The sequence below is a fragment of the Caretta caretta genome, chromosome 11 (assembly GCF_965140235.1).
Source record: "Caretta caretta isolate rCarCar2 chromosome 11, rCarCar1.hap1, whole genome shotgun sequence".
Lineage (NCBI taxonomy): Eukaryota > Metazoa > Chordata > Testudines > Cheloniidae > Caretta > Caretta caretta.
The window spans coordinates 19,001,340-19,015,655 of NC_134216.1; the positions used below are offsets into that span (position 1 = coordinate 19,001,340).

The 14,316-nt window shown below is 42.0% G+C and overlaps 2 protein-coding genes across 2 annotated transcripts in view; both read right to left on the reverse strand.

The window, feature by feature from the left end:
- The window catches only part of DARS1 (aspartyl-tRNA synthetase 1), a 73,862-nt gene that overhangs the window by 34,994 nt on the left and 24,552 nt on the right, over positions 1-14,316 (reverse strand). The window lies entirely within an intron of this gene.
- On the reverse strand, positions 9,387-13,546 carry LOC125645169 (uncharacterized). The gene is made up of 2 exons (XM_048870347.2): positions 10,602-13,546; positions 9,387-10,013 (listed from the first exon to the last, which is right to left on the reverse strand). Exons 1-2 carry the CDS (start codon positions 11,173-11,175, stop codon positions 9,667-9,669), a joined length of 921 nt encoding a protein of 306 aa, XP_048726304.1. The 5' UTR covers positions 11,176-13,546; the 3' UTR covers positions 9,387-9,666.

Consider the following 14,316-nt stretch of genomic DNA (forward strand, 5'->3'; position numbering starts at 1 on the left):
GCTCCTCAAGCCAGTGAAAGGGCTCCCACAGCCTCAACATCAGACTCCCAGTGCTCCCTGATACACATAGAACCAGAGAAATGAAAGGGAGACTAGTTCCAATTCCCCCACTCCTAATGCTGCACCTCAGACTTGTTGAGAGGCCCAGAGAAAAGGAGTCACTCTGGACCCAAAATCAGATACAGCAGCAGCTGTACTGCTGTGTTACTGGTAACACACTTGCAGAGCCTGGGATCTACCCTCAGAACAAAAGTACAAGGGTCTCATGCTAGTGAATGAAACAGGAAGTTCACCTGACCATTAGGAGAACAGTGAAATGGACCACCCACAAAGTGGTGTCAAATGCACAAAGTTAATATAGAGAGAGGACCAATAAATATTTATTTATATCATTTTTTGCAATATTAGGGATTACTTGTAACAACAGTAGGTATAATTTTTTCATACAAGTATGATTTTAAAATTTGACTTTTTAACAACTGTCAAACTAAAATTTAAAATGGAGGATAACTAAATAATGTAAAATTATTACTTCCATTTGAATTTATCACTCCAGAATACTTTTTAAAGCAACAAATCTAGAAGGAGAAGGGGAAGGAAGAGGGGAACAGGAAAGAATGGGGCACACAGGACTCCTGGTTATGGGAGAGATTGGGGGATCCTGGTATGGCAGAAGAGGGGTACACACAGCCTCTAATGGGACGGGGGGAGGGAAGGGGGAGTCCCTATTTAGATCGAAGATCTTAATATTTTGCCATCATTAGCAGATATCCAGTTTGCACTGGTGTATCTGCCACACATAGCAGCTGATGCAATAGTCTGAAGATTAACTCTAACCAACAGAATAGCAAACTGAAGGAAAGTCCATTAGCTGGTAAGGAAAAACAAAACTGACTGAACTTGTTTAAACTGCATGACTTGCTACTGAAAGAGGGAACATGCTTGTGATTCATTAGCAAAACAACACAAACTGCAACCTAACTTCTTTCACTGAAAGTCAATAAAAGATATATTGTATAGCTTTGTAACATTTTAAACATTTCTCAACAATATGACCTAAAGCATGAGTGTTATCAGCAATCAAAGCTCTGAGGTGATGAACAATAATGAAAGAGATACTGGTGAACATGACAATTAACTTATCTAAATAATTATCTCATATAGTAGATTTTACAATAATAATTTCACCCATCTAGTTATATGGACATTTTATACAATTTACCTCTGATGCAATGTTAAGTTAAGACAAATTTTCACTCTGTGTACCATTGCTAGCTAGCTGATAGAAGGTGACGGATTGGGAAGGGTGTTTTTTTCATGATTCTGTCCTATGAAAGTATAAACAGTGCAACTATTACAACTAATGTTATTTTGTACTAATCACAAGGATCTTAAGGCTAGTCTACAATACAAAGGCCATACAACTATATTGGCAAAAACCCCTTGTGACTACAGTGTACACCAGTAAGACGAGTTCTTTTTGTAGTATAGTTAAACCATCTCCATGAATGACATAGGCTATATCTACAAAAGAACTGTTTTTGCCTGTATAAGCTGCACCTACATGTGTGGGAGGGGGCTGCAGGCAAAGCTATGTGGGTTAGGGATGTGGTTTTTTTCACACTACTGAACAACACAGCTATGCCAGCAAAACTTTGCAGTGAAGATCTGGTTTTCAAACACTTTACAAACATTATTTAAGGTAAGCCTCACACACTCTTGTTAAGTAGGTAAGCAGTTGCCCCATTATTCAGATGCAGAAACTGACAAGTGAAAGTCACTTAGCTCAACAGAAGAGCTGGGAACAGAACCCACAAGTCCTGGCTCTCAGGTCTTTCCTCTTTCAATTAAACCAACACATGAATCCCATAGGAATTAAAAGTTAATCTTCATATGCACCCATATTTGTTTAAAAAATCATCATTCCCTTGTATTGTTTATTTAATGAGGGCACTCCTATTTAAATAGTGCAGTCTGCCCTTTTGATTAGCATGGAATTGGGAGATACTGTTGCAGAGAAAGGTTGTATTGTGTACACCACATGCAACTTACTTCACACTCAGGTTGGTCCACTGTGGTTTTACATAAAAGCGATAAATTCTATGAAAAACTAATGACTGCAAAGTAACACTGGCAAGTTCCAGCATTATAATTCTCGAAGCTTAAGGTTAGCATCAAAAGAATTACAACTAGCTAAAGGCAAAAATGGGTCAGTTTTAACATCTTAGTTAATTATATGACTTAATTAATAATGATACACAAGAACAGCCATACTGGGTCAGACCAATGGTCCATCTAGCCCAGGATCCTGTCTTCCAACAGAGGCCAAGGCCAGGTTCTTCAAATGGAATGAACAGAACAGGCAATCATTGAATGAGCAATCACCTTTTGTCCACTCCCAGCTTCTGGCAGTCAGAAACTACGGACACCCAGAGCATGGGGTTGCATCCCCGGCCATCTTGGCTAACAGCCATTGATGGCCCTATCCTCCAGGAACTTATCTAGTTCTTTTTTGAGCCCCATTATAGTTCTGGCCCTCACAACATCCCCTGGCGATGAATTCCACATGTTGACTCCGCGTTGAGTGAAGCAGTACTTTCCTTTTGTTTTATGCCTGCTGCCTAATAACTTCATTGGGTGACCCCTGGTTCTTGTGTTATGTGAAGGAGTAAATAACACTTCCTTATTCATTTTCTCAACATCATTTGTGATTTTATAGACCTGTAGCATAACCACCCCCTTAGCAGACTCTTTCCCAAGCTGAAAAGTCCCAGTCTTTTAACCTCCCCTCATATGAAAGCTATTTCATAGGTTTAATAATTTTTGTTGCCCTTCTCTGTACCTTTAATTCTATTTTTTTTTTTTAAGATGGAGCAACCAGTATTCAAGGTGTGAGCATACCATGGATTTAATATAGTAGCATTCTGATATTTTCTGTCTTCTGATTTATCCCCTTCCTAATGGTTCCTAACATTCTGTTAGCTTTTTTGACTGCCACTGCACATTTAGCAAATGTTTTTAGAGAACTATCCGCAATGACTCCAAGATCTTTCTTGAGTGGCATCACCTAATTTAAATCCCATCATTTTGTATATATTTAGTTGGGACTAATATGTCAAGGTGACAAAGAACTCTAATCATAACCCAACATAGCACTGTCCATGCCAGTGCTTTTGTCTGTGAAACTTATGTCGGTCACGGGTATGTTTTTTTCACACCCGACCGACAAAAGTTTTGACGACAAAACTGCTAGTGTACACAAAGCCTTAGCAAATGTACAATAATTCCAATTATTCTTTATTGAAATTAAATGTATAGGCACACACATGAATTTCTATATGTATAGTAAATTATTTTTGTAACCTATGATACCAGTTGATTCTCACTTAGTACATACATAAGTAACACCACAGTATAGAATTTGAATGAAAAATACCTATCATTGATGTACCACTAAGGCAGCAAACATAAATATTTAAGAGTTTGGAAACTCCAAGAGTGATGTTTACTGACCACATTGTACATCCTCTATATTTCATGCTTTGTATTAACAATAATGTCTAAATACAGGTTAAAAGGAAAATATTTATAGAATATATATGAAATACAACCAATTTAACATTTAATTGGTTGGTTTTTTAGCTCTAATGTTGCTTTTTAGCTATTTACCTAGCACAGCTTACAAACTCTGCAGTCTTTGATAAAAGAGTTTGCAGGTTCCTTGCTGTGAACAAATGGTTAGTTACAAAAGTGCTGTAAAGCTTCTTAGTCTGGAGCCACTTTAAAAGCTCCACTACCCATTACTTTAAAGCCATTAAGTCTGTCAATCCTACAGTCTCCTTCTGCTTTAGCAGCTTTGCTCTAACCAAACAGCTGTGCAATTAACCGGGTGTGCATACAGAGGCACCACATCCATCAAGCTTAATGGAGTTTTGTCCTACATGTGCTCAGCCTTTCATTTACAAATGTTCATAACTTACTTTAAAATCAATTTACTTTTGTAACTACAAATCATATTCTTATTCATTTATGCCAGACTTCAAATCTATCATGCAAGTAAAAACTCAAGTCCTGAGCTGCGGTTGAGTTGTACTCAGCACAGTTGAGGAGAGAATGGATCAAAGATGACTTTAAGGCCTAGTCTACACTAAAAGTTAGGTTGTGAGAAATCCACATCCTTGAGCAATGTAGTTAAGCCAACCTAACCCCCAAGTTAAATGGTAGGTTGACTGAAAAATTCTTCCATCCACCTAGCTACTCCCTCTCGTAAAGGTGGATTACTATGCCAATCGGAGAACCCCTCATGTTGACGCATGTAGTGTCTACACTGAAGTGTGACAGCATTTCAAGTGTAGACAAGTCCCATGTTATTTCTCTGATCTGGGGTTGTGTGACACCCAGTGCCAATTAGAGCAATCTCAAAGAGGCTCTATTTTAAGAGTGTTGCTAAAAGTCCCAATGGGCAGTTCCAGCATGCAGAGATCACTGTTCAATAGAAGTAGCTATAGTTTAAGTTAAACACGTATCAGTATGTTTAATTAACAAGCGTGGTATTACTACTGAAAGCAGCTTAAAACTTGTCTATGGCAGAGCTCCCCCTGGTCAGGTGGGAACTTTTTGGTAAAATTCCTTAGTATTCACACTGCTTACCTGAATCAGCTACACAAACACTGACCAAAACTGTAACTACTTCTATTAAACCCAACAATATTTGTGCACATTACATCAGCAGTTAATTCAGTTAAGTTACAAGATGTGAGAGCATCTGAACTAGAATACAAAGGAAAACACTGATTTACACAGGATTCACAATCTTTTAGTCTTTATGTCTATATAAAGCTGTTTTACAGAAAACAGGACCTCTGTATGACAACCTACTCCCTTATTCTACACCAGTGGCTCTCAACCTTTCCATACCTCTTTCTGGATTCTGATTTGTCTTGCGTACCCCCAAGTTACATCTCACTTAAAAACTACTTGGTTACAAAATCAGGCACAAAAATACAAAAGTGTCACAGCACACAATTACTGAATAATTGCTTACTTTCTCACTTTATCATATAATTATAAAATAAATCAACTGGAATATAAATACTGTACTTACATTTCAGTGTATAGTATATAGAGCAGTATAAACAAGTCATTGTCTGTATGAAATTTTAGTTTGTACTGACTTCATTTCTGCTGTAGACTGTTGTAAAACTAGGCAAATATCTAGATGAGTTGATGTACCCCCAGGAAGACCTCTGCGTACCCCTAGTTGAGAACCACTGCTCTACAATGTAACTTTCTTTCCTCAAAGCTGACAGAAAGTTGAGTTGCTACAATGGCCACTACATGTCTTAGATTTCTCTTTGTTATCTGTACGTCTATTAATCTATACTTTCTATTTTAACCACATGACTGCATTATGGCATCACTGCATGATAACATCTTTCACCAATAGCTTGAGATGGGAAGCAAAAACCCACAATAGCCACTTCGCAGTGAATCACTTTCTCTTAGCTGCTGTTTTGAACAATGGTCTCATGAACTAACTGTAAGAAGCTAGTTTACTGAATAGTTTACTTTAGATAGAAAACAAAATATTTTTAAATGTAAATATTTATATATACTTATATATTGTTCTATTCCTTTGTTTCCATCACTACCAAAACTATTGTGTTTAGTGTAAAGTGGTTGGGAAAACTAGATATTTGAATGATTATTTACTAAATTATAAAAGTATAAAAGTCCACCTTTAAATTAGACCCAAGAAAATGCAATTGGGATATTTAAAACTGTCATGTACCTGACTGTTAGTGATGATTCAAAGATACAGTTCATTTGCAAGATAGATGTGTTCAATATACAGTGCACATTTTATCCAGTTGAAAGTATGAAAATTTCTTCAACCAATAAAATATTGGCTAATCACAAGAATAAAATTATGTAAGATGGATTTATAAAGTATTTGCTATGTTCAGACATTGCACAAATACAATTTTTAACCATAGCTGAGCCTCTGAATCCAAGTTTAGCAGGAAAGTTCATTCAGATTCTCAGGATTTTAAGGCCGAAGGGGCCATTATAATAGTCTCATCTGATCTGCATAACACAGGCCACAGAATTTCACCAAGTATTTCCTGCATCAAGCCCACAACTTCTTAGTAAAACAGAGCATATCTTTTATAAAGTCATCTGATCTAGTTTTAAAGACTTCAAATGAATCAACCACATCCATAGGTAAGTTGTTCCAATGGTTAATAACTCTTACTATTAAAATTTGCACCTTATTTCTAGTCTGAATTTGTTTAGCTTAGCTTCCTATCATTGCATATACTATCAAAAATCTTCTCCCCATGTAGGTACTAATAGAGCATGATAAAGTCACCTCTTACCATCCTTTTGGATAAAGAGAAAAGGAGTACTTGTGGCACCTTAGAGACTAACCAATTTATTTGAGCATAAGCTTTCGTGAGCTACAGCTCACTTTTCGAAAGCTTATGCTCAAATAAATTGGTTAGTCTCTAAGGTGCCACAAGTACTCCTTTTCTTTTAGCGAATACAGACTAATACGGCTGTTACTCTGAAACCTTTTGGATAAACTAGACTGAGCTTCTTTAGTCTCTCACTGTAAGACAGGTTTTCCAGACATTAAATCATTCTTGTAGCTCTTTTCTGAATTTTCTAATTTGTCAGGGTATGTCTACACTACGAAATCAGGTCGAATTTATAGAAGTTGGTTTTTAGAAATCGGTTTTATATATTCGAGTGTGTGTGTCCCCACAGAAAATGCTCTAAGTGCATTAAGTGCATTAACTCGGCGGAGTGCTTCCAGAGTACCGAGGCTAGAGTCTACTTCCGGAGTGTTGCACTGTGGGTAGCTATCCCACAGTTCCCGCAATCTCCGCTGCCCATTGGAATTCTGGGTTGAGATCCCAATGCCTGATGGGGCTAAAACATTGTCGCGGGTGGTTCTGGGTACATATCGTCAGGCCCCCGTTCCCTCCCTCCCTCCATGAAAGCAAGGGCAGACAATCGTTTCGCGCCTTTTTTCCTGAGTTACCTGTGCAGGTGCCATACCATGGCAAGCATGGAGCCCACTCAGGTAACCGTCACAGTATGTCTCCTGGGTGCTGGCAGACATGGTACTGCATTGCTACACAGTAGTAGTAACCCATTGCCTTCTGGCAGCAGACGGTGCAATATGACTGGTAGCCGTCATCGTCATGTCCGAGGTGCTCCTGGCTGCGTCGGCTGGGAGCGCCTGGACAGACATGGGCGCAGGGACTAAGTTTGGAGTGACTTGACCAGGTCATTCTCTTTAGTCCTGCAGTCAGTCCTATTGAACCGTCTTATGGTGAGCAGGCAGGCAATACGGATTGCTAGCAGTCGTACTGTATCATCTTCTGCCAGGCAGGCAAGAGATGGGGATGGATAGCAGTCATATTGCACCATCTTCTGCTGGGCAGGCAAGAGATGAGGATGGCTAGCAGTCGTATTGCACCGTCTTCTGCCGAGCAGCCATGAGATGTGGATGTTATGCAGTCCTTCTGCACCGTCTGCTGCCAGCCAAAGATGTAAAAGATAGATGGAGTGGATCAAAACAAGAAATAGACCAGATTTGTTTTGTACTCATTTGCTTCCCCCCCTCCCCTGTCTAGGGGACTCATTCCTCTAGGTCACACTGCAGTCACTCACAGAGAAGGTGCAGCAAGGTAAATCTAGCCATGTATCAATCAGAGGCCAGACTAACCTCACTGTTCCAATAAGAACAATAACTTAGGTGCACCATTTCTTATTGGAACCCTCTGTGAAGTCCTGCCTGAAATACTCCTTGATGTAAAGCCACCCCCTTTGTTGATTTTAGCTCCCTGAAGCCAACCCCGTAAGCCGTGTCGTCAGTCGCCCCTCCCTCCGTCAGAGCAACGGCAGACAATCGTTCCGCACCTTTTTTCAGTGCGGACGCCATACCAAGGCAAGCATGGAAGCCGCTCAGCTCACTTTGGCAATTAGGAGCACATTAAACACCACACGCATTATCCAGCAGTATATGCAGCACCAGAACCTGCCAGAGCGATACCGGGCGAGGAGGCAACGTCAGCGTGGTCACGTGAGTGATCAGGACATGGACACAGATTTCTCTGAAAGCATGGGCCCTGCCAATGCATGTATCATGGTGCTAATGGGGCAGGTTCATGCTGTGGAACGCCGATTCTGGGCTCGGGAAACAAGCACAGACTGGTGGGACCACATAGTGTTGCAGGTCTGGGATGATTCCCAGTGGCAGCGAAACTTTCGCATGCGTTGGGGCACTTTCATGGAACTTTGTGACTTGCTTTCCCCTGCCCTGAAGCGCATGAATACCAAGATGAGAGCAGCCCTCACAGTTGAGAAGCGAGTGGCGATAGCTCTGTGGAAGCTTGCAATGCCAGACAGCTACCGGTCAGTTGGGAATCAATTTGGAGTGGGCAAATCTACTGTTGGGGCTGCTGTGATGCAAGTAGCCCACGCAATCAAAGATCTGCCGATATCAAGGGTAGTAACCCTGGGAAATGTGCAGGTCATAGTGGATGGCTTTGCTGCAATGGGATTCCCTAACTGTGGTGGGGCCATAGACAGAACCCATATTCCTATCTTGGCACCGGAGCACCAAGCCGGCGAGTACATAAACCTCAAGGGGTACTTTTCAATAGTGCTGCAAGCTCTGGTGGATCACAAGGGATGTTTCACCAACATCAACGTGGGATGGCCGGGAAAGGTACATGACGCTCGCATCTTCAGGAACTCTGGTCTGTTTCAAAAGCTGCAGGAAGGGACTCTATTCCCAGACCAGAAAATAACTGTTGGGGATGTTGAAATGCCTATATGTATCCTTGGGGACCCAGCCTACCCCTTAATGCCATGGCTCATGAAGCCGTACACAGGCAGCCTGGACAGTAGTCAGGAGCTGTTCAACTACAGGCTGAGCAAGTGCAGAATGGTGGTAGAACGTGCATTTGGACGTTTAAAGGTGTGCTGGCGCAGTTTACTGACTCGCTTAGACCTCAGCGAAACCAATATTCCCACTGTTATTACTGCTTGCTGTGTGCTCCACAATATCTGTGAGAGTAAGGGGGAGATGTTTATGGCAGGGTGGGAGATTGAGGCAAATCGCCTGGCTGCTGGTTACGCGCAGCCAGACACCAGGGTGGTTAGAAGAGCACAGGAGGGCACGGTACGCATCAGAGAAGCTTTGAAAACCAGTTTCATGAGCGGCCAGGCTACGGAGTGAAAGTTCTGTTTGTTTCTCCTTGATGAAACCCCCCGCCTCTTGGTTCACTCTTCTTCCCTGCAAGCTAACCACCCTCCCCTCCTCCCTTTAATCATTGCTTGCAGAGGCAATAAAGTCATTGTTGCTTCACATTCATGCATTCTTTATTCATTCATCACACAAATAGGGGGATGACTACCAAGGTAGCCCAGGAGGGGTGGTGGAGGAGGGAAGGAAAATGCCACACAGCACTTTAAAAGTTTACAACTTTAAAATGTATTGAATGCCAGCCTTCTTTTTTTTGGGCAATCCTCTGTGGCGGAGTGGCTGGTTGGCCGGTGGCCCCCCCACCGCGTTCTTGGGCGTCTGGGTATAGAGGCTATGGAACTTGGGGAGGAGGGTGGTTGGTTACTCAGGGGCTGCAGTGGCAGTCAGTGCTCCAGCTGCCTTTGCTGCAGCTCAACCATACACTGGAGCATACTGGTTTGATCCGCCAGCAGCCTCAGCATTGAATCCTGCCTCCTCTCATCACGCTGAGCTTCAGCCCTGTCTTCAGCCCGCCACTTACTCTCTTCAGCCCGCCACCTCTCCTCCCGGTCATTTTGTGCTTTCCTGCACTCTGACATTATTTGCCTCCACGCATTCGTCTGTGCTCTGTCAGTGTGGGAGGACAGCATGAGCTCAGAGAACATTTCATCGCGAGTGCGTATTTTTTTCTTTCTAATCTTCACTAGCCTCTGGGAAGGAGAAGATCCTGTGATCATTGAAACACATGCAGCTGGTGGAGAAAAAAAAAGGGACAGCGGTATTTAAAAAGACACATTTTATAAAACAGTGGCTACAGTCTTCCAGGGTAAACCTTGCTGTTAACATTACATACATAGCACATGTGCTTTCGTTACAAGGTCGCATTTTGCCTCCCCATACCGCGTGGCTACCCCCTCAACCCTCCCCCCTCCCCGTGGCTAACAGCGGGGAACATTTCTGTTCAGCCACAGGTAAACAGCCCAGCAGGAACGGGCTCCTCTGAGTGTCCCCTGAAGAAAAGCACCCTATTTCAACCAGGTGATCATGAATGATATCTCACTCTCCTGAGGATAACACAGAGAGATAAAGAACGGATGTTGTTTGAACGCCAGCAAACATACACTGCAATGCTTTGTTCTACAATGATTCCCGAGTACGTGTTACTGGCCTGGAGTGGTAAAGTGTCCTACCATGAAGGACGCAAGAAGGCTGCCCTCCCCAGAAACCTTTTGCAAAGGCTTTGGGAGTACATCCAGGAGAGCCGCGAATGCCAGGGCAAAGTAATCCTTTCACATGCTTGCTTTTAAACCATGTATAGTATTTTAAAAGGTACACTCACCGGAGGTCCCTTCTCCGCCTGCCGGGTCCAGGAGGCAGCCTTGGGTGGGTTCAGGGGGTACTGGCTCCAGGTCCAGGGTGAGAAACAGTTCCTGGCTGTCGGGAAAACTGGTTTCTCCGCTTGCTTGCTGTGAGCTATCTACAACCTCATCATCTTCTTCGTCCCCAAAACCTGCTTTCGTGTTGCCTCCATCTCCATTGAAGTAGTCAAACAACACGGCTGGGGTAGTGGTGGCTGAACCCCCTAAAATGGCATGCAGCTCATCATAGAAGCGGCATGTTTGGGGCTCTGACCCGGAGCGGCCGTTCGCCCCTCTGGTTTTCTGATAGGCTTGCCTCAGCTTCTTAAGTTTCACGCCGCACTGCTTCGGGTCCCTGTTATGGCCTCTGTCCTTCATGCCCTGGGAGATTTTGACAAATGTTTTGGCATTTCGAAAACTGGAACGGAGTTCTGATAGCACAGATTCCTCTCCCCATACAGCGATCAGATCCCGTACCTCCCGTTCAGTCCATGCTGGAGCTCTTTTGCGATTCTGGGACTCCATCACGGTCACCTCTGCTGATGAGCTCTGCATGGTCACCTGCAGCTTGCCATGCTGGCCAAACAGGAAATGAGATTCAAAAGTTCGCGGTTCTTTTCCTGTCTACCTGGCCACTGCATCTGAGTTGAGAGTGCTGTCCAGAGCGGTCACAATGGAGCATTCTGGGATAGCTCCCGGAGGCCAATACCGTCGAATTGTGTCCACAGTACCCCAAATTCGACCCGGCAAGGCCAATTTAAGCGCTAATCCACTTGTCAGGGATGGAGTAAGGAAATCGATTTTAAGAGCCCTTTAAGTCGAAATAAAGGGCTTCATCGTGTGGACGGGTGCAGGTTTACATCGATTTAACGCTGCTAAATTCGACCTAAAGTCCTAGTGTAGACCAGGGCTCAGTGTCCTTTTTGAAATGCAAACACCAAAACTAGACATAACAGTATTCCAGGAATAATCTCACCAATGCCATTTACAGTGGTAATACCACCTCCCTAATTCTATTCAGTTGTCCCTTGCTTATAAATCCAAGGTTTGTGTTAGCTTTCTTAGTCACTACATTGCACTGGAAACGCATGTTCAGCTGGTTATTTGTCATGACCCCAAGTCCTTTTCAGAGTCACTGCTCTCCTGCACACAATCCCTGATCCTATATGTGTGACCTACATTCTTTGTTCCTGGATGTACGACCTTGCATTTGACAGTGCTCAAGTAAGCCAGTTTACCATGTGGTCCACACTGCTCTGTAAAACTGACCTGTCCTTATTACTTATCACTACAATTTTTGTGTCATCTGCAAACTTTACCAGCAATTTTATATTTTCTTCCAGCGCATTGATAAAGATATTGGATATCAGTGAGCCAAGAACAGATCCCTGCAGGACCTAACGAGAAACATGCTGGTCAGATGATGGTTCCCCATAAATAATTACTTTAAGAGGTCTAGCAGTTAGCTAATTTTTAACTCATTTAATATGTACTGCATTAATTTGTTAATATCAGCCTCATGGAAAGAAGTATGAACTATTCTATAAAGAAAAACTATACTATAGTTAAGGTTTCGATCTTAGGGGCATTCTAAAATCAAAAAGTGGCAAAGTTAAAATTGCACACACATCATTAACTATGTATGTTCTTTCCCTATTATCAGATAGAGTATAGTTTTTTTCTACAAACTGATATACGAACTTATATAATGTATTTTTTTATTCTTTCTGCTTTATCAAATTTCATTGTCATAATGGTCCAGACTAATTTTAATGACTTAATATTTTATATGAGGACTTCTTTTCTCTATGCTATTTACTTTAATATTTTATTAGCATCCACAAATTGTATATTTTCATTTCCGTTATCACCTCTGATGCAATTTAGGCAATGGGGAAAAACACTATTAAGTTAATTTCCCTGAACACATTAGGTACAATTCAAGGAGTGAAAGTTAATTATGAAGCTTAATTAACATACATAAATACATATGTGGTCTGTGAATGCCAGCAGATTTTCACTCCATATTTTTACTTAATCTTCAGCATTTTTAAAGTATTGGGTATTTTCCATTTAGCTGACTTTTATAGATTCACTTTGTCTTCTATACACAATAATAGTGTATTGCACACTTGCAAAATACAATTTTCAGAGATTTATAAATCACACAATTAGGGACCAATGTAACTCCCACTGAAGTCAACAGGAGTCTTTTCATTGACTTTAATGGAAACTGAATCAAGTCTATAATATTCAAGGAGAGTTTTCACTGTAACACTCAGACATTTTTGCTCAGTGAGGACTCTTCCTAGGCCACATTTAAATTGTATTTCTAGCCACTTCAGAGCTACAGATATTCAAGATAAAGTTGCAAGAATTTTCTGTGAAACGTTTTCACCCCAGTCTAATCATACTCAGATGTGGAAAAAAACTGACCTTCAGGGAGAGGCCAATCCTGGAAATTTTCAGCAAATTACACGTGGCTGAACATGGTATTAGAATGGAAATTCTTATGCAACCTTAACTACAGTTGTTCTTGATGGCCTGCTATAATACTAAACTACAATTTACAATAACCAAATCTAACCAACTTTCCTGGAATTGGAGTCAATACCTCATTTATGATAAGGCAGCAGTAAATGCTGATACAGAACCTTTGATTGCGATGCCACTGAGGATTGCTGCACCAGCAGTTTTAATCATGCTGATAAAGTCAGAGGGGAAAAATAGTCATCAGCAGTAGTTTTATACTCTCATTAGCTCATTCAAACATGCAAGGTGTGCAACCCTTTCATTATGATGGATAGAACCCAACCAAATTCACAGTCCATTTTGGTCAATTTCACGGTCATACGATCTTAAAAACAGTACATTTCAGGATTTCAGATATTTAAATCTGAAATTTCAAGATGTTGCAATTGTAGGGGTCCTGATCCAAAAAGGAGTTGGGGGGGGGGGTCACAACGTTATCAGGGGGAGGGGAGGGGTTGCAGTACTGCTACCCTTACTTCTGCACTGCTGCTGGTGGCACTGCCGTCAGAGCTGGGCAACCGGAGAGCGGCATCTGCTGGCCAGAAGCCCAGCTCTGACGGCAGTGCCACCAGCAGCAGCAGTAGGGATGGCATAGTATGGTTGTGACACTACGCCCCATATTCTTCATAGAGATATTATGATGATATGATTATGGCATAACTATGATGAATTTTATGCAAGATAGGTCATGTGAGATATTGAAAAGGTTATGATTTACTATTTGTATGCATGTATCATTTTGGTATCTGAAGTTAGGAATACTGTCTATGCATCTATTACAAATGTGTTTACACCTGGGGAACGCCGACTAGGCAGAATGCCATCAGTCTAGAAAGCTGGCTGGGAAGGGTCTTAGAATAGGTCTTAGAAGAAGATAATCTCCCACCGGGGAGCCTACCTGAGAATGCTACAAAGAGCCTTCAAGTCATGGCTGCTGTGACCCTTCAGGGATATGTGACCAAGTCACCTGGTACTGGACTCCATCTTGGAATACCAGGGTTTTTCCACTGACCAGGCATGGGAACCAAGCTTGGACACAAAAGGTTCCCGCCATATGCGAAAGCTATTTAAGGCAGGGGAGTGACCTCATCGTGGTTCTTCACTGACTCCCCGCCCACAGAAACTCTGGGAAAGAGCAGAGGAACAAGGACTGAACTGGGAGAA

What these genes read in the sequence shown, in the direction of transcription:
- LOC125645169 (XM_048870347.2), bottom strand. Translation starts at nt 11,175, where the DNA reads ATGCAGAGCTCATCAGCAGAGGTGACCGTGATGGAGTCCCAGAATCGC. An exon ending in AGGCGGAGAAGGGACCTCCG is followed by an intron (nt 10,014 to 10,601) that starts GTGAGTGTACCT and finishes TTTCTCCACCAG; the next exon opens with CTGCATGTGTTTCAATGATC.